Source organism: Haliotis rubra, unplaced genomic scaffold, assembly GCF_003918875.1.
Source record: "Haliotis rubra isolate DU_JTF1 unplaced genomic scaffold, ASM391887v1 Scf285, whole genome shotgun sequence".
Taxonomy (NCBI): domain Eukaryota; kingdom Metazoa; phylum Mollusca; class Gastropoda; order Lepetellida; family Haliotidae; genus Haliotis; species Haliotis rubra.
Genome location: NW_025766947.1, coordinates 1,251,640 through 1,275,920, shown reverse-complemented (window position 1 = coordinate 1,275,920; position 24,281 = coordinate 1,251,640). Strand labels below are relative to the sequence as shown.

The 24,281-nt window shown below is 44.8% G+C and overlaps 11 protein-coding genes and 3 pseudogenes across 11 annotated transcripts; 6 read left to right on the top strand and 8 right to left on the bottom strand.

Moving 5' to 3' along the window:
* The first annotated feature begins 282 nt into the window (after positions 1-282).
* LOC124281574 lies at positions 283-5,912 on the top strand. Its single transcript, XM_046717517.1, is given in 5 exon segments — positions 283-1,111; positions 2,253-2,551; positions 2,871-3,218; positions 5,447-5,779; positions 5,781-5,912. Coding segments are annotated over 5 exon segments (1,500 nt in total). The 5' UTR covers positions 283-673; the 3' UTR covers positions 5,863-5,912.
* Positions 2,239-2,632, bottom strand: LOC124281600 (annotated as a pseudogene).
* Positions 2,850-3,502, top strand: LOC124281608 (histone H2B, gonadal). Its single transcript, XM_046717541.1, has one exon. It carries the CDS (start codon positions 2,854-2,856, stop codon positions 3,220-3,222), a length of 369 nt encoding a protein of 122 aa, XP_046573497.1. The 5' UTR covers positions 2,850-2,853; the 3' UTR covers positions 3,223-3,502.
* Positions 4,644-5,005, bottom strand: LOC124281604 (annotated as a pseudogene).
* A 1,085-nt stretch (positions 5,913-6,997) lies between the features above and the next one.
* LOC124281598 (histone H2A) lies at positions 6,998-7,398 on the bottom strand. Its single transcript, XM_046717536.1, has one exon. The coding sequence runs from the start codon at positions 7,382-7,384 to the stop codon at positions 7,004-7,006; it is 381 nt and encodes a 126-aa protein (XP_046573492.1). The 5' UTR covers positions 7,385-7,398; the 3' UTR covers positions 6,998-7,003.
* Positions 7,399-7,515: 117 nt separating this feature from the next.
* On the top strand, positions 7,516-8,069 carry LOC124281573 (histone H2B, gonadal-like). Its single transcript, XM_046717516.1, has one exon. It carries the CDS (start codon positions 7,620-7,622, stop codon positions 8,067-8,069), a length of 450 nt encoding a protein of 149 aa, XP_046573472.1. The 5' UTR covers positions 7,516-7,619.
* A 1,355-nt stretch (positions 8,070-9,424) lies between these two features.
* Positions 9,425-10,231, bottom strand: LOC124281601 (histone H4). Its single transcript, XM_046717538.1, has one exon. It carries the CDS (start codon positions 9,784-9,786, stop codon positions 9,475-9,477), a length of 312 nt encoding a protein of 103 aa, XP_046573494.1. The 5' UTR covers positions 9,787-10,231; the 3' UTR covers positions 9,425-9,474.
* Positions 10,232-10,233: 2 nt separating this feature from the next.
* On the top strand, positions 10,234-15,503 carry LOC124281572. Its single transcript, XM_046717515.1, has 4 exons — positions 10,234-10,700; positions 11,821-12,120; positions 12,440-12,787; positions 15,036-15,503. Exons 1-4 carry the CDS (start codon positions 10,240-10,242, stop codon positions 15,451-15,453), a joined length of 1,527 nt encoding a protein of 508 aa, XP_046573471.1. The 5' UTR covers positions 10,234-10,239; the 3' UTR covers positions 15,454-15,503.
* LOC124281599 (histone H2A) lies at positions 11,801-12,201 on the bottom strand. Its single transcript, XM_046717537.1, has one exon. The coding sequence runs from the start codon at positions 12,185-12,187 to the stop codon at positions 11,807-11,809; it is 381 nt and encodes a 126-aa protein (XP_046573493.1). The 5' UTR covers positions 12,188-12,201; the 3' UTR covers positions 11,801-11,806.
* LOC124281607 (histone H2B, gonadal) lies at positions 12,419-13,071 on the top strand. Its single transcript, XM_046717540.1, has one exon. It carries the CDS (start codon positions 12,423-12,425, stop codon positions 12,789-12,791), a length of 369 nt encoding a protein of 122 aa, XP_046573496.1. The 5' UTR covers positions 12,419-12,422; the 3' UTR covers positions 12,792-13,071.
* Positions 14,228-15,034, bottom strand: LOC124281602 (histone H4). Its single transcript, XM_046717539.1, has one exon. The coding sequence runs from the start codon at positions 14,587-14,589 to the stop codon at positions 14,278-14,280; it is 312 nt and encodes a 103-aa protein (XP_046573495.1). The 5' UTR covers positions 14,590-15,034; the 3' UTR covers positions 14,228-14,277.
* A 1,067-nt stretch (positions 15,504-16,570) lies between the features above and the next one.
* Positions 16,571-16,999, bottom strand: LOC124281597 (histone H2A). The gene has a single exon (XM_046717534.1). The coding sequence runs from the start codon at positions 16,997-16,999 to the stop codon at positions 16,619-16,621; it is 381 nt and encodes a 126-aa protein (XP_046573490.1). The 3' UTR covers positions 16,571-16,618.
* A 109-nt stretch (positions 17,000-17,108) lies between these two features.
* LOC124281570 (histone H2B, gonadal-like) lies at positions 17,109-17,755 on the top strand. The gene has a single exon (XM_046717514.1). The coding sequence runs from the start codon at positions 17,237-17,239 to the stop codon at positions 17,753-17,755; it is 519 nt and encodes a 172-aa protein (XP_046573470.1). The 5' UTR covers positions 17,109-17,236.
* A 1,309-nt stretch (positions 17,756-19,064) lies between these two features.
* Positions 19,065-20,281, bottom strand: LOC124281603 (annotated as a pseudogene).
* Positions 20,282-24,281: the final 4,000 nt, after the last annotated feature.

Here is a 24,281-nt window from a genome sequence, read left to right as displayed (position 1 = left end):
TGTAGGTGACGGCATCACGGATGACATTCTCAAGGAAAACCTTGAGTACACCACGGGTCTCTTCGTAGATCAGACCAGAGATACGCTTTACACCACCTCTTCTTGCCAGACGACGGATGGCGGGCTTGGTGATACCCTGGATGTTATCACGCAAAACCTTCCTGTGACGCTTAGCGCCCCCCTTTCCAAGACCTTTACCTCCTTTACCACGACCAGACATGATTGCGCTGTGAGAAATACAGACTGAATGCCCTCGCCAGCGCAATGTGACTTTATATAGCACGCGCGCGGACCTGTGAGAAGACAACCAAGCATTACGTTTGGTGTTTTTACACTTTATACACGAAAATACATATTCGTATGTGTATATTTTTCACAGGTGGCTATTTATTACCATTTCCTATGGTATGTATAAGTTTTTAGGTGTTTTAGCGATGTTTATAGCCAGTTGTGACAAGAAATCACGTTGTTATCAGGCCTCGGCAGAGTGCTTAGACAGCCATTTGCTGTACAAACTCACTAACACAGACGGGGCTTAACCGTACGAGAGCGAACGTAAACACAGCCAATCAGGACAGCTGATTATAGACCAATCACTGGCTTCCCCGCGCAAGTCCGACTTCAAGAGAGCGAGCAGTAGAGTTGTGTGCCTCAGTTTCACTTGTGAATCGAGATGGCACGTACAAAGCAGACAGCCCGTAAATCCACCGGAGGAAAGGCTCCCCGTAAACAACTGGCCACCAAGGCTGCTCGTAAGAGCGCCCCGGCTACCGGAGGTGTAAAGAAACCTCACAGATACAGGCCCGGTACCGTAGCTCTTCGTGAGATCCGTCGTTACCAGAAGAGCACTGAGCTTTTGATCAGAAAGCTGCCCTTCCAGCGTCTGGTCCGTGAAATCGCCCAGGACTTCAAGACTGACCTCCGTTTCCAGTCTTCAGCAGTCATGGCTCTGCAGGAGGCTTCCGAGGCTTACCTTGTTGGTCTGTTTGAGGACACTAACTTGTGCGCCATCCACGCCAAGCGTGTCACCATCATGCCCAAGGACATCCAGCTGGCCCGCCGTATCCGTGGGGAGAGCTTAAACAGCAGTCTGCTCACAACTATCATAACGGTCCTTTTCAGGACCACCAAATGTCACAAAGAATGCTTGATCACATGGTTGAAAACCTAACACCATCAGCTAAAATAAATAATTCTAATAGTCACAAGGAATGGGTGAACATGAATAGAGCCGACCCCCGACACATACATACATACATACACACACAATATTACGAATGTAAAACAAAGACACACACACACACACACACGTGCATATATAAAGAGCCAGCCCCAAGCCCACACCCACACCCAACACCCAACCCTAGCCATAACACACAGTCGATCCATAGCTATACATTGTACACTTATAACGGCTTCATTACGAGATGTACAAATTAATAACCCTAACCCTCATCCGACGCACACCTATGCATTGCACACTTGCAAAAGTTTATCACATTCTGCATTTGTGAATGTACTACAGTATTTCTGTCGGCACACAGCACACGCTCCTGATATTTCTCTGATAAAACCCCAAGAGTTGTCCCCCTTACACTGTACGTGGAGGGAGAGCTCTTGGTATTTTCGTGGAACAAGCCCACGACAAACAAATATACATTTTCGATAGTTTTTGAATATACAGTATAACAGCTGACTGATAATGCAAATTATCGGCCATATTGCAGGGAAGGAAGAATAGTAGTTATTGTATGTAGCTAGCGTTAGGGTTAGGGTTAGGGTTAGGGTTAGGGTTAGCTAGGGTTAGGGGCCTAGTGTTAGGGGGTGTACGGTTCTGGGGGTGGGGTGTGTGTGTTGGGGTGGAGGGTGTGTGTGTGTGTTAGGGTTCAGAAACTTGGGTTGTTCGAGTGTCAATTTTGAAAACCGAACAGACGGGTATACCCGTGCGTGTACTCCCCCCCCCCCCACCTTTTAATTCAGCACAAGCCCCGCCGTGTTAAGAGTGTTGTTGTAGTTTATGTCTGTCTGTCTGTCTGTCTGTCTGTCTGTCTTTCTTGTGTTGTGTTGTGTTGTGATTTGCGATGCTATTAAAATTTATATGGAGTAAAGTAGTTAGGGAGGAATAGGTCAGGGAGTTATATTTGCAAGCATTTACTTGTTTTCATCGAGTTTTCAAGCATTCTTTTGTGAGATTTGGTGGTCCTGAAAAGGACCGTTGGATAAAAGCTGGCAGAAAATTTACTTTCCAGCAGACTTCTGGGTCTTCTTGGGGAGAAGAACAGCCTGGATGTTGGGAGGACACCACCCTGGGCGATGGTTACTCCGGACAGAAGCTTGTTCAACTCCTCGTCGTTCCTGATGGCCAGCTGCAGATGTCTGGGGATGATTCTGGTCTTCTTGTTGTCTCTGGCGGCGTTACCTGCCAACTCGAGAACCTCAGCGGCGAGGTATTCCAGAACGGCAGCCAGGTAGACTGGGGCTCCGGCACCCACGCGCTCGGCATAGTTGCCTTTACGGAGGAGACGGTGGATACGTCCAACGGGGAACTGAAGTCCGGCCCGGGAGGATCGGGACTTGGACTTGCCCTTTACTTTTCCGCCTTTACCACGTCCTGACATTGTCGCTTATTGTCTGTAGAGATGCAAAACGAATAGCGAGACTGTTCCCACAACCCTCCCTTTTATACTCAGCGCAAACCGGATCGAAATCCAAGGTAGCGGGGCGGGAGGTTGTCTTCTACGACGTCCGCGCGAGCTATCGCCGCTGGTAGATTTCGATCCTGTTTCTTGCCGTATATAAGCGTTCGCCAGTCGGCGGCCCTACATTATTCTAGCACTGCTTGAGTAACTCAACATGCCACCCAAAGTTAGTTCTAAAGGAGCAAAGAAGGCCGGTAAGGCAAAGGCCGCCCGCGTCGGCGACAAGAAGAAGAAGAGGAGGAGGAAGGAAAGTTACAGCATCTACATCTACAAGGTGTTGAAACAGGTCCACCCTGATACCGGTATCAGCAGCAAGGCTATGTCCATCATGAACAGCTTTGTTAACGATATCTTCGAGAGAATCGCCGCTGAGGCATCCCGTCTCGCCCATTACAACAAGCGATCCACCATCACCTCTCGGGAGATACAAACTGCTGTCCGCCTCCTCCTCCCCGGTGAACTGGCCAAGCACGCCGTCTCTGAGGGCACCAAGGCTGTCACCAAGTACACCAGCTCCAAGTAGACAGTTCATTAGAACTTATACTTACATCCAACGGTCCTTTTCAGGACCACCCAAATCTCACAAAAGAACACTTGAAAACATGATGAAAACAATGAATGAATCAATGAATGAATGTGCGTAATCATATTAATAGCGACGACTATGAAACCTTAACCCTGCGGATGATGTAATAAACAATGTATGACTTACCTCCAGCGTGCAAAATAAAGGGTAATGTCACCTGATTTCAACGCAAGTTATTTACCCTACTTGCGGTAGCGACAGATATAGATATGGTTTTGTAGTGAAATGTATAGTATAGTATAGTATAGTATAGTATAGTATAGTATAGTATAGTATAGTATAGTATAGTATAGTATAGTATAGTATAGTATAGTATAGTATAGTATAGTATAGTATAGTGCATGGTCAGCTTGGGCTTGGTGTCCGCGCTTGGGTCGGGTCGGGGGGCCGCGCGTCGCGAGTCGGGTCGGGCGGGGCGGGTCGGGTCGGGTCGGGCTGTCGCGGCTCGGCTCGCTTTGGCTTGGAGACGGGCGACGGAGAGAGAGACGGGTGGGACGCGGAGGGAGGTGCGGGACTCGGAGGGAGGTGCGGGACGCGAAGGGAGGTGCGGGACGGGAGGTGGGGGACGGGACGGGACAGGACAGGGGGACGGGACGGGACGGGACGGGCGCGCGCGCGTCTGGATGGAGTGTGCACCTAATCTATTACATACTAAATACGACTAATAATATACATACATTATATATATTATTACTATTATTATTATTATTACTACTAATACATAAAACAGTACATAGTAGTTATGATTTAACATATACATGATGAACTTAAACGATCATAGGTATGTCATTAAATAGAAAACAATGTTGACATATACTGTGGGTGACACCGGGGTCTGTCGACCCACACTAACTACAGGGAGTATCACATCCCTAAAACAGCCAACAAGACTATCTTATTATGGCGACATTACACAAGTGTGATTGCAATAGATTATGAATGACATGCGACGCTTACTACACCGGGGTTACCGGCGTACCGATTACAAGAATCACAACTGCAGGTTGCTATATGGTGTGAATCACTTCTGATAGACGCTTGATTCGTTGATTGGTTGATTAGTTTGTTTAGTTTGTTTAGTTTGTTTATTTGCATCTATGTAGGTGTGCGATTCCATACACCCATTACGAAAAACTAGACATTCACTTCCTGAATGCCAGGTGTCCATATTACTGAGGGGTAAGCACGGGGATTAATAAATATTGTGGTGTATAACGAACTACAAACTAAATACTTTTCACGCATTTAAATAAAATAATAGAATGTTTAGGTATTGTTTTCGTTGTTGTGTTTCAAATCACGTACATATCAAAGACGTAACTGTTTTCATCACATGCTAAAAGCATTCTTTTGTGAAATTTGGTGGTCCTGAAAAGGACCGTTGTGAGTGTTGGTGAAAACAAAGTTTTCAACCTCCGAATCCGTAGAGGGTACGTCCCTGGCGTTTCAAAGCGTAGACGACATCCATGGCAGTGACTGTCTTCCTCTTAGCATGCTCGGTGTAGGTGACGGCATCACGGATGACATTCTCAAGGAAAACCTTGAGTACACCACGGAGTCTCTTCGTAGATCAGACCAGAGATACGCTTTACACCACCTCTTCTTGCCAGACGACGGATGGCGGGCTTGAGTGATACCCTGGATGTTATCACGCAAAACCTTCCTGTGACGCTTAGCGCCCCCTTTCAAGACCTTTACCTCCTTTACCACGACCAGACATGATTGCGCTGTGAAATACAGACTGAATGCCCTCGCCAGCGCAATGTGACTTTATATAGCACGCGCGCGACCTGTGAGAAGACAACCAAGCATTACGTTTGGTGTTTTACACTTTATACACGAAAATACATATTCGTATGTGTATATTTTTCACAGGTGGCTATTTATTACCATTTCCTATGGTATGTATAAGTTTTAGGTGTTTTAGCGATGTTTATAGCCAGTTGTGACAAGAAATCACGTTGTTATCAGGCCTCGGCAGAGTGCTTAGACAGCCATTTGCTGTACAAACTCACTAACACAGACGGGGCTTAACCGTACGAGAGCGAACGTAAACACAGCCAATCAGGACAGCTGATTATAGACCAATCACTGGCTTCCCCGCGCAAGTCCGACTTCAAGAGAGCGAGCAGTAGAGTTGTGTGCCTCAGTTTCACTTGTGAATCGAGATGGCACGTACAAAACAGACAGCCCGTAAATCCACCGGAGGAAAGGCTCCCCGTAAACAACTGGCCACCAAGGCTGCTCGTAAGAGCGCCCCGGCTACCGGAGGTGTAAAGAAACCTCACAGATACAGGCCCGGTACCGTAGCTCTTCGTGAGATCCGTCGTTACCAGAAGAGCACTGAGCTTTTGATCAGAAAGCTGCCCTTCCAGCGTCTGGTCCGTGAAATCGCCCAGGACTTCAAGACTGACCTCCGTTTCCAGTCTTCAGCAGTCATGGCTCTGCAGGAGGCTTCCGAGGCTTACCTTGTTGGTCTGTTTGAGGACACTAACGTGCGCCATCCACGCCAAGCGTGTCACCATCATGCCCAAGGACATCCAGCTGGCCCGCCGTATCCGTGGGGAGAGAGCTTAAACAGCAGTCTGCTCACAACTATCATAACGGTCCTTTTCAGGACCACCAAATGTCACAAAAGAATGCTTGATCACATGGTTGAAAACCTAACACCATCAGCTAAAATAAATAATTCTAATAGTCACAAGGAATGGGTGAACATGAATAGAGCCGCCCCCGACACATACATACATACATACACACACAATATTACGAGATGTAAAACAAAGACACACACACACACACACGTGCATATATAAAGAGCCAGCCCCAAGCCCACACCCACACCAACACCCAACCCTAGCCATAACACACAGTCGATCCATAGCTATACATTGTACACTTATAACGGCTTCATTACGAATGTACAAATTAATAACCCTAACCCTCATCCGACGCACACCTATGCATTGCACACTTGCAAAAGTTTATCACATTCTGCATTTGTGAATGTACTACAGTATTTCTGTCGGCACACAGCACACGCTCCTGATATTTCTCTGATAAAACCCCAAGAGTTGTCCCCTTACACTGTACGTGGAGGGAGAGCTCTTGGTATTTTCGTGGAACAAGCCCACGACAAACAAATATACATTTTCGATAGTTTTGAATATACAGTATAACAGCTGACTGATAATGCAAATTATCGGCCATATTACAGGGAAGGAAGAATAGTAGTTATTGTATGTAGCTAGCTTTAGGGTTAGGGTTAGGGTTAGGGTTAGGGTTAGCTAGGGTTAGGGGCCTAGTGTGTTAGGGGTGTACGGTTCTGGGGGTGGGGTGTGTGTGTTGGGGTGGAGGGTGTGTGTGTGTTGTTAGGGTTCAGAAACTTGGGTTGTTCGAGTGTCAATTTTGAAAACCGAACAGACGGGTATACCGTGCGTGTACTCCCCCTTTTAATTCAGCACAAGCCCCGCCGTGTTAAGAGAAGTGTTGTAGTTTATGTCTGTCTGTCTGTCTGTCTGTCTGTCTGTCTTTCTGGTGTTGTGTTGTGTTGTGATTTGCGATGCTATTAAAATTTATATGGAGTAAAGTAGTTAGGGAGGAATAGGTCAGGGAGTTATATTTGCAAGCATTTACTTGTTTTTCATCGAGTTTTCAAGCATTCTTTTGTGAGATTTGGTGGTCCTGAAAAGGACCGTTGGATAAGCTGGCAGAAAATTTACTTTCCAGCAGACTTCTGGGTCTTCTTGGGGAGAAGAACAGCCTGGATGTTGGGGAGGACACCACCCTGGGCGATGGTTACTCCGGACAGAAGCTTGTTCAACTCCTCGTCGTTCCTGATGGCCAGCTGCAGATGTCTGGGGATGATTCTGGTCTTCTTGTTGTCTCTGGCGGCGTTACCTGCCAACTCGAGAACCTCAGCGGCGAGGTATTCCAGAACGGCAGCCAGGTAGACTGGGGCTCCGGCACCCACGCGCTCGGCATAGTTGCCTTTACGGAGGAGACGGTGGATACGTCCAACGGGGAACTGAAGTCCGGCCCGGGAGGATCGGGACTTGGACTTGCCCTTTACTTTTCCGCCTTTACCACGTCCTGACATTGTCGCTTATTGTCTGTAGAGATGCAAAACGAATAGCGAGACTGTTCCCACAACCCTCCCTTTTATACTCAGCGCAAACCGGATCGAAATCCAAGGTAGCGGGGCGGGAGGTTGTCTTCTACGACGTCCGCGCGAGCTATCGCCGCTGGTAGATTTCGATCCTGTTTCTTGCCGTATATAAGCGTTCGCCAGTCGGCGGCCCTACATTATTCTAGCACTGCTTGAGTAACTCAACATGCCACCCAAAGTTAGTTCTAAAGGAGCAAAGAAGGCCGGTAAGGCAAAGGCCGCCCGCGTCGGCGACAAGAAGAAGAAGAGGAGGAGGAAGGAAAGTTACAGCATCTACATCTACAAGGTGTTGAAACAGGTCCACCCTGATACCGGTATCAGCAGCAAGGCTATGTCCATCATGAACAGCTTTGTTAACGATATCTTCGAGAGAATCGCCGCTGAGGCATCCCGTCTCGCCCATTACAACAAGCGATCCACCATCACCTCTCGGGAGATACAAACTGCTGTCCGCCTCCTCCTCCCCGGTGAACTGGCCAAGCACGCCGTCTCTGAGGGCACCAAGGCTGTCACCAAGTACACCAGCTCAAGTAGACAGTTCATTAGAACTTATACTTACATCCAACGGTCCTTTTCAGGACCACCCAAATCTCACAAAGAACACTTGAAAACATGATGAAAACAATGAATGAATCAATGAATGAATGTGCGTAATCATATTAATAGCGACGACTATGAAACCTTAACCCTGCGGATGATGTAATAAACAATGTATGACTTACCTCCAGCGTGCAAAATAAAGGGTAATGTCACCTGATTTCAACGCAAGTTATTTACCCTACTTGCGGTAGCGACAGATATAGATATGGTTTTGTAGTGAAATGTATAGTATAGTATAGTATAGTATAGTATAGTATAGTATAGTATAGTATAGTATAGTATAGTATAGTATAGTATAGTATAGTATAGTATAGTATAGTATAGTATAGTATAGTATAGTATAGTGCATGGTCAGCTTGGGCTTGGTGTCCGCGCGCTTGGGTCGGGTCGCGGGCGTGCGCGAGTCGGGGGGGGGGGGGGCGGGGTCGGGGCGGGTCGGGCTGTCGCGGCTCGGCTCGCTTTGGCTTGGAGACGGGCGACGGAGAGAGAGACGGGTGGGACGCGGAGGGAGGTGCGGGACTCGGAGGGAGGTGCGGGACGCGAAGGGAGGTGCGGGACGCGAAGGGAGGTGCGGGACGGGACGGGACAGGACAGGCGGGACGGGACGGGACGGGACGGCGGCGCGCGCGCCGTCTGGATGGAGTGTGCACCTAATCTATTACATACTAAATACGACTAATAATATACATACATTATATATATTATTACTATTATTATTATTATTACTACTAATACATAAAACAGTACATAGTAGTTATGATTTAACATATACATGATGAACTTAAACGATCATAGGTATGTCATTAAATAGAAAACAATGTTGACATATACTGTGGGTGACACCGGGGTCTGTCGACCCACACTAACTACAGGAGTATCACATCCCTAAAACAGCCAACAAGACTATCTTATTATGGCGACATTACACAAGTGTGATTGCAATAGATTATGAATGACATGCGACGCTTACTACACCGGGGTTACCGGCGTACCGATTACAAGAATCACAACTGCAGGTTGCTATATGGTGTGAATCACTTCTGATAGACGCTTGATTCGTTGATTGGTTGATTAGTTTGTTTAGTTTGTTTAGTTTGTTTATTTGCATCTATGTAGGTGTGCGATTCCATACACCCATTACGAAAAACTAGACATTCACTTCCTGAATGCCAGGTGTCCATATTACTGAGGGGTAAGCACGGGGATTAATAAATATTGTGGTGTATAACGAACTACAAACTAAATACTTTTCACGCATTTAAATAAAATAATAGAATGTTTAGGTATTGTTTTCGTTGTTGTGTTTCAAATCACGTACATATCAAAGACGTAACTGTTTTCATCACATGCTAAAAGCATTCTTTTGTGAAATTTGGTGGTCCTGAAAAGGACCGTTGTGAGTGTTGGTGAAAACAAAGTTTTCAACCTCCGAATCCGTAGAGGGTACGTCCCTGGCGTTTCAAAGCGTAGACGACATCCATGGCAGTGACTGTCTTCCTCTTAGCATGCTCGGTGTAGGTGACGGCATCACGGATGACATTCTCAAGGAAAACCTTGAGTACACCACGGGTCTCTTCGTAGATCAGACCAGAGATACGCTTTACACCACCTCTTCTTGCCAGACGACGGATGGCGGGCTTGGTGATACCCTGGATGTTATCACGCAAAACCTTCCTGTGACGCTTAGCGCCCCCCTTTCCAAGACCTTTACCTCCTTTACCACGACCAGACATGATTGCGCTGTGAGAAATACAGACTGAATGCCCTCGCCAGCGCAATGTGACTTTATATAGCACGCGCGCGGACCTGTGAGAAGACAACCAAGCATTACGTTTGGTGTTTTTACACTTTATACACGAAAATACATATTCGTATGTGTATATTTTTCACAGGTGGCTATTTATTACCATTTCCTATGGTATGTATAAGTTTTTAGGTGTTTTAGCGATGTTTATAGCCAGTTGTGACAAGAAATCACGTTGTTATCAGGCCTCGGCAGAGTGCTTAGACAGCCATTTGCTGTACAAACTCACTAACACAGACGGGGCTTAACCGTACGAGAGCGAACGTAAACACAGCCAATCAGGACAGCTGATTATAGACCAATCACTGGCTTCCCCGCGCAAGTCCGACTTCAAGAGAGCGAGCAGTAGAGTTGTGTGCCTCAGTTTCACTTGTGAATCGAGATGGCACGTACAAAGCAGACAGCCCGTAAATCCACCGGAGGAAAGGCTCCCCGTAAACAACTGGCCACCAAGGCTGCTCGTAAGAGCGCCCCGGCTACCGGAGGTGTAAAGAAACCTCACAGATACAGGCCCGGTACCGTAGCTCTTCGTGAGATCCGTCGTTACCAGAAGAGCACTGAGCTTTTGATCAGAAAGCTGCCCTTCCAGCGTCTGGTCCGTGAAATCGCCCAGGACTTCAAGACTGACCTCCGTTTCCAGTCTTCAGCAGTCATGGCTCTGCAGGAGGCTTCCGAGGCTTACCTTGTTGGTCTGTTTGAGGACACTAACTTGTGCGCCATCCACGCCAAGCGTGTCACCATCATGCCCAAGGACATCCAGCTGGCCCGCCGTATCCGTGGGGAGAGGCTTAAACAGCAGTCTGCTCACAACTATCATAACGGTCCTTTTCAGGACCACCAAATGTCACAAAAGAATGCTTGATCACATGGTTGAAAACCTAACACCATCAGCTAAAATAAATAATTCTAATAGTCACAAGGAATGGGTGAACATGAATAGAGCCGCCCCCGACACATACATACATACATACACACACAATATTACGAATGTAAAACAAAGACACACACACACACACACACACACGTGCATATATAAAGAGCCAGCCCCAAGCCCACACCCACACCCAACACCCAACCCTAGCCATAACACACAGTCGATCCATAGCTATACATTGTACACTTATAACGGCTTCATTACGAATGTACAAATTAATAACCCTAACCCTCATCCGACGCACACCTATGCATTGCACACTTGCAAAAGTTTATCACATTCTGCATTTGTGAATGTACTACAGTATTTCTGTCGGCACACAGCACACGCTCCTGATATTTCTCTGATAAAACCCCAAGAGTTGTCCCCTTACACTGTACGTGGAGGAGGCTCTTGGTATTTTCGTGGAACAAGCCCACGACAAACAAATATACATTTTCGATAGTTTTTGAATATACAGTATAACAGCTGACTGATAATGCAAATTATCGGCCATATTGCAGGGAAGGAAGAATAGTAGTTATTGTATGTAGCTAGCGTTAGGGTTAGGGTTAGGGTTAGGGTTAGGGTTAGCTAGGGTTAGGGGCCTAGTGTTAGGGGGTGTACGGTTCTGGGGGTGGGGTGTGTGTGTTGGGGTGGAGGGTGTGTGTGTGTGTTAGGGTTCAGAAACTTGGGTTGTTCGAGTGTCAATTTTGAAAACCGAACAGACGGGTATACCCGTGCGTGTACTCCCCCCCCCCCCACCTTTTAATTCAGCACAAGCCCCGCCGTGTTAAGAGAAGTGTTGTAGTTTATGTCTGTCTGTCTGTCTGTCTGTCTGTCTGTCTTTCTGGTGTTGTGTTGTGTTGTGATTTGCGATGCTATTAAAATTTATATGGAGTAAAGTAGTTAGGGAGGAATAGGTCAGGGAGTTATATTTGCAAGCATTTACTTGTTTTTCATCGAGTTTTCAAGCATTCTTTTGTGAGATTTGGTGGTCCTGAAAAGGACCGTTGGATAAAAGCTGGCAGAAAATTTACTTTCCAGCAGACTTCTGGGTCTTCTTGGGGAGAAGAACAGCCTGGATGTTGGGGAGGACACCACCCTGGGCGATGGTTACTCCGGACAGAAGCTTGTTCAACTCCTCGTCGTTCCTGATGGCCAGCTGCAGATGTCTGGGGATGATTCTGGTCTTCTTGTTGTCTCTGGCGGCGTTACCTGCCAACTCGAGAACCTCAGCGGCGAGGTATTCCAGAACGGCAGCCAGGTAGACTGGGGCTCCGGCACCCACGCGCTCGGCATAGTTGCCTTTACGGAGGAGACGGTGGATACGTCCAACGGGGAACTGAAGTCCGGCCCGGGAGGATCGGGACTTGGACTTGCCCTTTACTTTTCCGCCTTTACCACGTCCTGACATTGTCGCTTATTGTCTGTAGAGATGCAAAACGAATAGCGAGACTGTTCCCACAACCCTCCCTTTTATACTCAGCGCAAACCGGATCGAAATCCAAGGTAGCGGGGCGGGAGGTTGTCTTCTACGACGTCCGCGCGAGCTATCGCCGCTGGTAGATTTCGATCCTGTTTCTTGCCGTATATAAGCGTTCGCCAGTCGGCGGCCCTACATTATTCTAGCACTGCTTGAGTAACTCAACATGCCACCCAAAGTTAGTTCTAAAGGAGCAAAGAAGGCCGGTAAGGCAAAGGCCGCCCGCGTCGGCGACAAGAAGAAGAAGAGGAGGAGGAAGGAAAGTTACAGCATCTACATCTACAAGGTGTTGAAACAGGTCCACCCTGATACCGGTATCAGCAGCAAGGCTATGTCCATCATGAACAGCTTTGTTAACGATATCTTCGAGAGAATCGCCGCTGAGGCATCCCGTCTCGCCCATTACAACAAGCGATCCACCATCACCTCTCGGGAGATACAAACTGCTGTCCGCCTCCTCCTCCCCGGTGAACTGGCCAAGCACGCCGTCTCTGAGGGCACCAAGGCTGTCACCAAGTACACCAGCTCCAAGTAGACAGTTCATTAGAACTTATACTTACATCCAACGGTCCTTTTCAGGACCACCCAAATCTCACAAAAGAACACTTGAAAACATGATGAAAACAATGAATGAATCAATGAATGAATGTGCGTAATCATATTAATAGCGACGACTATGAAACCTTAACCCTGCGGATGATGTAATAAACAATGTATGACTTACCTCCAGCGTGCAAAATAAAGGGTAATGTCACCTGATTTCAACGCAAGTTATTTACCCTACTTGCGGTAGCGACAGATATAGATATGGTTTTGTAGTGAAATGTATAGTATAGTATAGTATAGTATAGTATAGTATAGTATAGTATAGTATAGTATAGTATAGTATAGTATAGTATAGTATAGTATAGTATAGTATAGTATAGTATAGTATAGTATAGTATAGTATAGTGCATGGTCAGCTTGGGCTTGGTGTCCGCGCGCTTGGGTCGGGTCGGGCGGTCGCGCGTCGCGAGTCGGGTCGGCGGGGCGGGTCGGGTCGGGTCGGGCTGTCGCGGCTCGGCTCGCTTTGGCTTGGAGACGGGCGACGGAGAGAGAGACGGGTGGGACGCGGAGGGAGGTGCGGGACTCGGAGGGAGGTGCGGGACGCGAAGGGAGGTGCGGGACGCGAAGGGAGGTGCGGGACGGGACGGGACAGGACAGGCGGGACGGGGGACGGGCGGGCGCGCGCGTCTGGATGGAGTGTGCACCTAATCTATTACATACTAAATACGACTAATAATATACATACATTATATATATTATTACTATTATTATTATTATTACTACTAATACATAAAACAGTACATAGTAGTTATGATTTAACATATACATGATGAACTTAAACGATCATAGGTATGTCATTAAATAGAAAACAATGTTGACATATACTGTGGGTGACACCGGGGTCTGTCGACCCACACTAACTACGGGAGTATCACATCCCTAAAACAGCCAACAAGACTATCTTATTATGGCGACATTACACAAGTGTGATTGCAATAGATTATGAATGACATGCGACGCTTACTACACCGGGGTTACCGGCGTACCGATTACAAGAATCACAACTGCAGGTTGCTATATGGTGTGAATCACTTCTGATAGACGCTTGATTCGTTGATTGGTTGATTAGTTTGTTTAGTTTGTTTAGTTTGTTTATTTGCATCTATGTAGGTGTGCGATTCCATACACCCATTACGAAAAACTAGACATTCACTTCCTGAATGCCAGGTGTCCATATTACTGAGGGGTAAGCACGGGGATTAATAAATATTGTGGTGTATAACGAACTACAAACTAAATACTTTTCACGCATTTAAATAAAATAATAGAATGTTTAGGTATTGTTTTCGTTGTTGTGTTTCAAATCACGTACATATCAAAGACGTAACTGTTTTCATCACATGCTAAAAGCATTCTTTTGTGAAATTTGGTGGTCCTGAAAAGGACCGTTGTGAGTGTTGGTGAAAACAAAGTTTTCAACCTCCGAATCCGTAGAGGGTACGTCCCTGGCGTTTCAAAGCGTAGACGACATCCATGGCAGTGACTGTCTTCCTCTTAGCATGCTCGGTGTAGGTGACGGCATCACGGATGACATTCTCAAGGAAAACCTTGAGTACACCACGGGTCTCTTCGTAGATCAGACCAGAGATACGCTTTACACCACCTCTTCTTGCCAGACGACGGATGGCGGGCTTGGTGATACCCTGGATGTTATCACGCAAAACCTTCCTGTGACGCTTAGCGCCCCCCTTTCCAAGACCTTTACCTCCTTTACCACGACCAGACATGATTGCGCTGTGAGAAATACAGACTGAATGCCCTCGCCAGCGCAATGTGACTTTATATAGCACGCGCGCGGACCTGTGAGAAGACAACCAAGCATTACGTTTGGTGTTTTTACACTTTATACACGAAAATACATATTCGTATGTGTATATTTTTCACAGGTGGCTATTTATTACCATTTCCTATGGTATGTATAAGTTTTTAGGTGTTTTAGCGATGTTTATAGCCAGTTGTGACAAGAAATCACGTTGTTATCAGGCCTCGGCAGAGTGCTTAGACAGCCATTTGCTGTACAAACTCACTAACACAGACGGGGCTTAACCGTACGAGAGCGAACGTAAACACAGCCAATCAGGACAGCTGATTATAGACCAATCACTGGCTTCCCCGCGCAAGTCCGACTTCAAGAGAGCGAGCAGTAGAGTTGTGTGCCTCAGTTTCACTTGTGAATCGAGATGGCACGTACAAAGCAGACAGCCCGTAAATCCACCGGAGGAAAGGCTCCCCGTAAACAACTGGCCACCAAGGCTGCTCGTAAGAGCGCCCCGGCTACCGGAGGTGTAAAGAAACCTCACAGATACAGGCCCGGTACCGTAGCTCTTCGTGAGATCCGTCGTTACCAGAAGAGCACTGAGCTTTTGATCAGAAAGCTGCCCTTCCAGCGTCTGGTCCGTGAAATCGCCCAGGACTTCAAGACTGACCTCCGTTTCCAGTCTTCAGCAGTCATGGCTCTGCAGGAGGCTTCCGAGGCTTACCTTGTTGGTCTGTTTGAGGACACTAACTTGTGCGCCATCCACGCCAAGCGTGTCACCATCATGCCCAAGGACATCCAGCTGGCCCGCCGTATCCGTGGGGAGAGAGCTTAAACAGCAGTCTGCTCACAACTATCATAACGGTCCTTTTCAGGACCACCAAATGTCACAAAAGAATGCTTGATCACATGGTTGAAAACCTAACACCATCAGCTAAAATAAATAATTCTAATAGTCACAAGGAATGGGTGAACATGAATAGAGCCGACCCCCGACACATACATACATACATACACACACAATATTACGAATGTAAAACAAAGACACACACACACACACACGTGCATATATAAAGAGCCAGCCCCAAGCCCACACCCACACCCAACACCCAACCCTAGCCATAACACACAGTCGATCCATAGCTATACATTGTACACTTATAACGGCTTCATTACGAATGTACAAATTAATAACCCTAACCCTCATCCGACGCACACCTATGCATTGCACACTTGCAAAAAAGTTTATCACATTCTGCATTTGTGAATGTACTACAGTATTTCTGTCGGCACACAGCACACGCTCCTGATATTTCTCTGATAAAACCCCAAGAGTTGTCCCCCTTACACTGTACGTGGAGGGAGAGCTCTTGGTATTTTCGTGGAACAAGCCCACGACAAACAAATATACATTTTCGATAGTTTTTGAATATACAGTATAACAGCTGACTGATAATGCAAATTATCGGCCATATTGCAGGGAAGGAAGAATAGTAGTTATTGTATGTAGCTAGCGTTAGGGTTAGGGTTAGGGTTAGGGTTAGGGTTAGGGTTAGCTAGGGTTAGGGGCCTAGTGTTAGGGGGTGTACGGTTCTGGGGGTGGGGTGTGTGTGTTGGGGTGGAGGGTGTGTGTGTGTGTTAGGGTTCAGAAACTTGGGTTGTTCGAGTGTCAATTTTGAAAACCGAACAGACGGGTATACCCGTGCGTGTACTCCCCCCCCCCCCACCTTTTAATTCAGCACAAGCCCCGCCGTGTTAAGAGAAGTGTTGTAGTTTATGTCTGTCTGTCTGTCTGTCTGTCTGTCTGTCTTTCTGGTGTTGTGTTGTGTTGTGATTTGCGATGCTATTAAAATTTATATGGAGTAAAGTAGTTAGGGAGGAATAGGTCAGGGAGTTATATTTGCAAGCATTTACTTGTTTTTCATCGAGTTTTCAAGCATTCTTTTGTGAGATTTGGTGGTCCTGAAAAGGACCGTTGGATAAGAAAGCTGGCAGAAAATTTACTTTCCAGCAGACTTCTGGGTCTTCTTGGGGAGAAGAACAGCCTGGATGTTGGGGAGGACACCACCCTGGGCGATGGTTACTCCGGACAGAAGCTTGTTCAACTCCTCGTCGTTCCTGATGGCCAGCTGCAGATGTCTGGGGATGATTCTGGTCTTCTTGTTGTCTCTGGCGGCGTTACCTGCCAACTCGAGAACCTCAGCGGCGAGGTATTCCAGAACGGCAGCCAGGTAGACTGGGGCTCCGGCACCCACGCGCTCGGCATAGTTGCCTTTACGGAGGAGACGGTGGATACGTCCAACGGGGAACTGAAGTCCGGCCCGGGAGGATCGGGACTTGGACTTGCCCTTTACTTTTCCGCCTTTACCACGTCCTGACATTGTCGCTTATTGTCTGTAGAGAGATGCAAAACGAATAGCGAGACTGTTCCCACAACCCTCCCTTTTATACTCAGCGCAAACCGGATCGAAATCCAAGGTAGCGGGGCGGGAGGTTGTCTTCTACGACGTCCGCGCGAGCTATCGCCGCTGGTAGATTTCGATCCTGTTTCTTGCCGTATATAAGCGTTCGCCAGTCGGCGGCCCTACATTATTCTAGCACTGCTTGAGTAACTCAACATGCCACCCAAAGTTAGTTCTAAAGGAGCAAAGAAGGCCGGTAAGGCAAAGGCCGCCCGCGTCGGCGACAAGAAGAAGAAGAGGAGGAGGAAGGAAAGTTACAGCATCTACATCTACAAGGTGTTGAAACAGGTCCACCCTGATACCGGTATCAGCAGCAAGGCTATGTCCATCATGAACAGCTTTGTTAACGATATCTTCGAGAGAATCGCCGCTGAGGCATCCCGTCTCGCCCATTACAACAAGCGATCCACCATCACCTCTCGGGAGATACAAACTGCTGTCCGCCTCCTCCTCCCCGGTGAACTGGCCAAGCACGCCGTCTCTGAGGGCACCAAGGCTGTCACCAAGTACACCAGCTCAAGTAGACAGTTCATTAGAACTTATACTTACATCCAACGGTCCTTTTCAGGACCACCCAAATCTCACAAAAGAACACTTGAAAACATGATGAAAACAATGAATGAATCAATGAATGAATGTGTAATCATATTAATAGCGACGACTATGAAACCTTAACCCTGCGGATGATGTAATAAACAATGTATGACTTACCTCCAGCGTGCAAAATAAAGGGTAATGTCACCTGATTTCAACGCAAGTTATTTACCCTACTTGCGGTAGCGACAGATATAGATATGGTTTTGTAGTGAAATGTATAGTATAGTATAGTATAGTATAGTATAGTATAGTATAGTATAGTATAGTATAGTATAGTATAGTATAGTATAGTATAGTATATAGTATAGTATAGTATAGTATAGTATAGTATAGTATAGTATAGTATAGTATAGTGCATGGTCAGCTTGGGCTTGGTGTCCGCGCGCTTGGGTCGGGTCGGGCGGTCGCGCGTCGCGAGTCGGGTCGGGCGGGGCGGGTCGGGTCGGGTCGGGCTGTCGCGGCTCGGCTCGCTTTGGCTTGGAGACGGGCGACGGAGAGAGAGAGACGGGTGGGACGCGGAGGGAGGTGCGGGACTCGGAGGGAGGTGCGGGACGCGAAGGGAGGTGCGGGACGCGAAGGGAGGTGCGGGACGGGACGGGACAGGACAGGACAGGGACGGGACGGGACGGGACGGCGGGCGCGCGCCGTCTGGATGGAGTGTGCACCTAATCTATTACATACTAAATACGACTAATAATATACATACATTATATATATTATTACTATTATTATTATTATTACTACTAATACATAAAACAGTACATAGTAGTTATGATTTAACATATACATGATGAACTTAAACGATCATAGGTATGTCATTAAATAGAAAACAATGTTGACATATACTGTGGGTGACACCGGGGTCTGTCGACCCACACTAACTACAGGGAGTATCACATCCCTAAAACAGCCAACAAGACTATCTTATTATGGCGACATTACACAAGTGTGATTGCAATAGATTATGAATGACATGCGACGCTTACTACACCGGGGTTACCGGCGTACCGATTGCAAGAATCACAACTGCAGGTTGCTATATGGTGTGAATCACTTCTGATAGACGCTTGATTCGTTGATTGGTTGATTAGTTTGTTTAGTTTGTTTAGTTTGTTTATTTGCATCTATGTAGGTGTGCGATTCCATACACCCATTACGAAAAACTAGACATTCACTTCCTGAATGCCAGGTGTCCATATTACTGAGGGGTAAGCACGGGGATTAATAAATATTGTGGTGTATAACGAACTACAAACTAAATACTTTTCACGCATTTAAATAAAATAATAGAATGTTTAGGTATTGTTTTCGTTGTTGTGTTTCAAATCACGTACATATCAAAGACGTAACTGTTTTCATCACATGCTAAAAGCATTCTTTTGTGAAATTTGGTGGTCCTGAAAAGGACCGTTGTGAGTGTTGGTGAAAACAAAGTTTTCAACCTCCGAATCCGTAGAGGGTACGTCCCTGGCGTTTCAAAGCGTAGACGACATCCATGGCAGTGACTGTCTTCCTCTTAGCATGCTCGGTGTAGGTGACGGCATCACGGATGACATTCTCAAGGAAAACCTTGAGTACACCACGGGTCTCTTCGTAGATCAGACCAGAGATACGCTTTACACCACCTCTTCTTGCCAGACGACGGATGGCGGGCTTGGTGATACCCTGGATGTTATCACGCAAAACCTTCCTGTGACGCTTAGCGCCCCCCTTTCTCCAAGACCTTTACCTCCTTTACCACGACCAGACATGATTGCGCTGTGAGAAATACAGACTGAATGCCCTCGCCAGCGCAATGTGACTTTATATAGCACGCGCGCGGACCTGTGAGAAGACAACCAAGCATTACGTTTGGTGTTTTTACACTTTATACACGAAAATACATATTCGTATGTGTATATTTTTCACAGGTGGCTATTTATTACCATTTCCTATGGTATGTATAAGTTTTTAGGTGTTTTAGCGATGTTTATAGCCAGTTGTGACAAGAAATCACGTTGTTATCAGGCCTCGGCAGAGTGCTTAGACAGCCATTTGCTGTACAAACTCATTTCAAAATTTTGAATGGTTCTTTAACATATGCACTCTATGCACATGAGTCTATGGATCAGATAGCTATGATCACGGCAATTCCAGAACACTAATTGTTTGGACCGTAGACCCAACGACGACTCTTCAAACAAATCAAACAACTCCTATTTGGGACGTGCCCCAAATGGAAAGAAAAGAGTGCCAAACAAACTCACCCAAAACTCAAGGCACGCCGTTCCAAATATCCCGCAGAAAAGCTTCAAACAACGTACCAGTCACGATCAATAATACTAACACTCAAAACCTCAAAGTTTTGACTGATGTCAAAAATGGGGACTACTTTATATCACCGACGGCCCAGGGATACAGAACAAAATCGGTCATAAGTTTTTCCGACATTTACGATACGGGAGATTACCCTTGCAAAGCATACGACAAACAGAAGAAAAGCGCGAGGACGATTATGGCCGCTCCATCAAACAGACACTCGCGCCGTTTCTTACCGATTCCCCACACACAGAGGCAAGTTGTACACGTTTATTCACCGTTTCACCATAGATAGCAGTGGAAAACGAAAAGGTAAGAATGCACTGACATGTCAATAACAAAATACCCAGGGCATGTTGGATCTATACCAAGCATGCTGTATCTACATCTCAACATGTGCATGTGGGATGCCTTGGCGCCACTTGGCCTGCTTAATTTCCCATCATATCTCCCATGGCTTTTCCCAACAGTGAGTGAGTTGTGGTGAGGTGTGGTGAGGTGAGGTGAGGTGAGGTGAGGTGAGCGCCATACTCAGCAATATTCCAGGTATATATTGAGGCGGTTACTCAACATCAATATTCTAACCTGGACCTTCAGGGGTTCTTTTCCCAACAGTACATTCTAGTGAACATATATGATATATCTTCGTGCTGCAAGATTTACTTTACAGCCAGTATATATATATATATATATATATGAAGTAAGAAATAACGAAAACAAAAGTATACAGCTGTTTGACTAGTGCCTGTTCTTATTATTTTTTTACCAAGACTGGATCAATTTCACAATGTAACTTCAAATTTACATAATTTCATGTTTCACCAGACTTTCAATTATGAAAGTGCTATTGTATTCAGTGTGTGGCTTTTTGGCCTGTTCTGGTGACGGGCTGAGGTATATATCCACTTGGGCATATCAAGAATCATGTGCCACCTGAAGCATGGTACAATCACCTGCTACCAACTCAACCTGACCACTGCACAATGCACATTATTATCATGATTGAACAATGCTTGAACTTTGGTATATACACAATTAGGATGAAAAAGCTGATGGTTCCATTATCCTAGGGTGTACATGTGTTCTACTACGTTTATGTTTCAACACTACAATGTTGAAAGGCCATTTATTGTTCGTCAATGATAGCTGTATTTTACATGCTAACCTCCATAATATCCTGACAGCTAAATACAGCATTCAACATTATATTACTATCAGCAAATCTTCGAAGTGACATGTGTTTTGTATTACATAGCCTACAATTTATTTACCTTGTCACTTTTTTATATTGTGTACATCAGTTTTAATTTATGATTTCCTGCTCCAACACTTGTACTTATGACTGATTAACAACTGACCTCTGATGTACTGACGTATGGCGTGTATCTCACCAAGCAAATGATATCTGAGATACAGGAGCACTGTGAAGTGGAGAAAACTGGAACAATATCATCACTTTACACGTGACCTTCTTTATATTTCTCATGACATTTTGTGGAGCTTTCTGAACCAGTTGTGTACTTCTAATTCATGATTTCACAGATATTTGTTCACATATGGGTAACAAGGTTTTGACACAGGGTCCAGTTCTCACACCTAAATCATGCAAGATTATCATTTTAAAACCAAATCCACACATCTTTTAGCGTGATAAGGCTATCATGTTCTTTTAAGTCCTTCACCTAAGTGAGACAGGCTGTTTATCCATTGGGGAGTACAATTTGTGATGTTTATTGTTCGTTTAAAAAATGTCAGGTTACAAGATAGGGAATCAGGACCAATCACTTCCTGCCACTTTAACCTTTCACTCATGTAGGACAGGGACAGACACAGACACACACACACACACACACACACACACACACACACACACACACACAGACACACACACACAGACACACAGACACACTTACCTGCAGTATGGTGAAAAGCATTTTCCTTTATTAGGGTTAGGCAAGTTCTTTCAATTAAATATAGCTCCATTTAAGTTATTATATTTTATTTTTTATTTTAAATCAATACAAAAATGAGAATTTCAGCAGCCACATCGTTACAGGTGTGCAATAACTGTCTGTGTTATTGCCAGTGGAATTGGAGAGGCTCTGCCTAACTTATGCACATTGATTCAACTAGATGTAATGGTTTCGGGGTTACTGAAGATTATATTTTCTTTAACTTCCTAATAAATAGGAAAAAATATACATGAAATTTCAAGGACATACAAAGAATTCAAACACAATAAAATAGTTTGAATTTAATTTTTAGGTATTATTACATGGTGATGTTTCATATAATAAAACATAATGTATAAACACAAATAATTATACATACGAGCTCGAATAGAATAGGCATAATTTAACTTACTACTTTGAAGCTTACTGAATTGTAACTAGTTATTTTCCATAATGTAAAGTTGATAATGTTACCTAATCGAATATAAAGTGATAAGTCGCGCCTTCGCATTGAATATATATACATGTCAGTGTTATTACAACAATGAAATCTTTTACGTTTGTTACAAAACACAGTCAGTTGGTAATTCAAAAAATTCTCACACCTAAACAGAAGTAATATTATAAGCTATTACATGTAAACCATACTAAGGTATTTCAAGCATTTTTCTTCAAGCTGTTGAAAGTTTCATGTTGATTTCAGTTGTCAGTTTTCTATACAATTTACATGAGCATTGTGTAAAACATTTGCATTTGATGTCTATAATTATCAAATCCGGTATATAATTATCACATGTATCAATGAACTCAGGCTCTATTGATCCATCGTCAATAAAACCTAGATAGTATATCAGCTACGGTATCAATACACATGCGTATAATCATTCAATTAGATTACAGTAATGAGATCATTCAACACCACTTTCGACCTTGAAATAACAGCCTCCGGTAGAATGCATATGTAGTTACGTCCTTGTTGAAAGGTTTGTCCCGTGACAAGTGTAAAATAAACAGATGCGATGTCATATCATTGGACAACTTGCTTTACGGAGTCACGCCCCTCTCTGTAATGTTTATGCATGCATCTGTAATCTTATGAACCTTGTTTACATTCAGTATAAATATAGGCACGCCCATCTTCATAAATATTGGGGGGGGGAGGTGAACTGCAAGTTTATACACTATAATAATTCAGTATAGTGTCATTTTGTGAATTCTGTAATACGTGTACTTTAGTTTGGATATTCATTCGTATCAAGGTGAAGATTATATTTACATGTACAGCAAAACCATTATGTTTTATGCACTAGTTGTGTGTGTAAAATGTGTATAAAAATAAATACTATCTCTACTCAATGGTTGGATTTCAATCGCTTTGTTTTACTTATCGAAAAACACTAAAATGAGGTCAAATAAACTCTCCAAAATGTCTATCTACTCCTATTTGTCTTATTTATATATTTCATACATCGTTACCAGTGTGTATGTTTACAATACACAAACTGTTATATGATAGCTTGAGTTGATAAAGCCGGAACCCAGCTGGTCAACGATATAGCCAATAATCAATCTGTATCCAAACTGTTGAGTGACCAAACGTGCTCTTCAGAAATTTCGCCCACATCCCATCACCTATCCTTTCCTCTGTGTCAGGTATCTCATGATACAATTGCTCACAGATAACATATGACCAGCCACTATTTTGAACAGTTGAGATACCGAACGTTCTATTCGGGAAATTTGATGACACCCTATGACGTGACTCTTTGTTTTATTTCTCTGCAAGGAGTATGTAGTATACATGTACATTGTTTATATGTATGTTTGTATGGTCACGTATCTTTTCTGCATTAAATCTAGATGCAACAAAGTGCCAAGCTATGAATGTGCTCTATGTTAGTCACAGACTAGCGTAATAGTACTTTCATTAGAATAATTTGTGTACACTAGAAATGTATCGGCAAAAAACCTATTTTCATTGAAGATTATAAAGTAAATTCTTATTTACAGTATGTCATTGTCATAGATGTTTTCTAAATTTAAACCTCACACACTCATGTGAGAGAAAGAATTTGTTTCTGTGCGTCTCATCTCTTACATACAAAGAATACATGCATACATTTGTACTGTGATAAAATATAAATGTACAAGCCGCCAAAGGTCTACAAGAGAAACTTGCAGTCAAATTACATAAAATTTGCAATACACGATATGTATTCACACCTGCTTTCCTTCAACATATATCTTAACGACACAAATAAACAATCAGGACTTGTTTGTACGACTAGACAGTTCCTGTCATCCCCGAAACCTGCCATGGAAATCAGGTGTGATTAACACTAATTAGTCTCAGC

What these genes read in the sequence shown, in the direction of transcription:
- LOC124281602 (XM_046717539.1), bottom strand. Translation starts at nt 14,589, where the DNA reads ATGTCTGGTCGTGGTAAAGGAGGTAAAGGTCTTGGAAAGGGGGGCGCT.
- LOC124281599 (XM_046717537.1), bottom strand. Translation starts at nt 12,187, where the DNA reads ATGTCAGGACGTGGTAAAGGCGGAAAAGTAAAGGGCAAGTCCAAGTCC.
- LOC124281570 (XM_046717514.1), top strand. Translation starts at nt 17,237, where the DNA reads ATGCCACCCAAAGTTAGTTCTAAAGGAGCAAAGAAGGCCGGTAAGGCA.
- LOC124281573 (XM_046717516.1), top strand. Translation starts at nt 7,620, where the DNA reads ATGCCACCCAAAGTTAGTTCTAAAGGAGCAAAGAAGGCCGGTAAGGCA.
- LOC124281601 (XM_046717538.1), bottom strand. Translation starts at nt 9,786, where the DNA reads ATGTCTGGTCGTGGTAAAGGAGGTAAAGGTCTTGGAAAGGGGGGCGCT.
- LOC124281572 (XM_046717515.1), top strand. Translation starts at nt 10,240, where the DNA reads ATGGCACGTACAAAGCAGACAGCCCGTAAATCCACCGGAGGAAAGGCT. An exon ending in CCTTTTCAGGACCACCAAAT is followed by an intron (nt 10,701 to 11,820) that starts GTCACAAAAGAA and finishes ACTTTCCAGCAG; the next exon opens with ACTTCTGGGTCTTCTTGGGG. An exon ending in ACGTCCAACGGGGAACTGAA is followed by an intron (nt 12,121 to 12,439) that starts GTCCGGCCCGGG and finishes ACCCAAAGTTAG; the next exon opens with TTCTAAAGGAGCAAAGAAGG.
- LOC124281598 (XM_046717536.1), bottom strand. Translation starts at nt 7,384, where the DNA reads ATGTCAGGACGTGGTAAAGGCGGAAAAGTAAAGGGCAAGTCCAAGTCC.
- LOC124281608 (XM_046717541.1), top strand. Translation starts at nt 2,854, where the DNA reads ATGCCACCCAAAGTTAGTTCTAAAGGAGCAAAGAAGGCCGGTAAGGCA.
- LOC124281607 (XM_046717540.1), top strand. Translation starts at nt 12,423, where the DNA reads ATGCCACCCAAAGTTAGTTCTAAAGGAGCAAAGAAGGCCGGTAAGGCA.
- LOC124281597 (XM_046717534.1), bottom strand. Translation starts at nt 16,999, where the DNA reads ATGTCAGGACGTGGTAAAGGCGGAAAAGTAAAGGGCAAGTCCAAGTCC.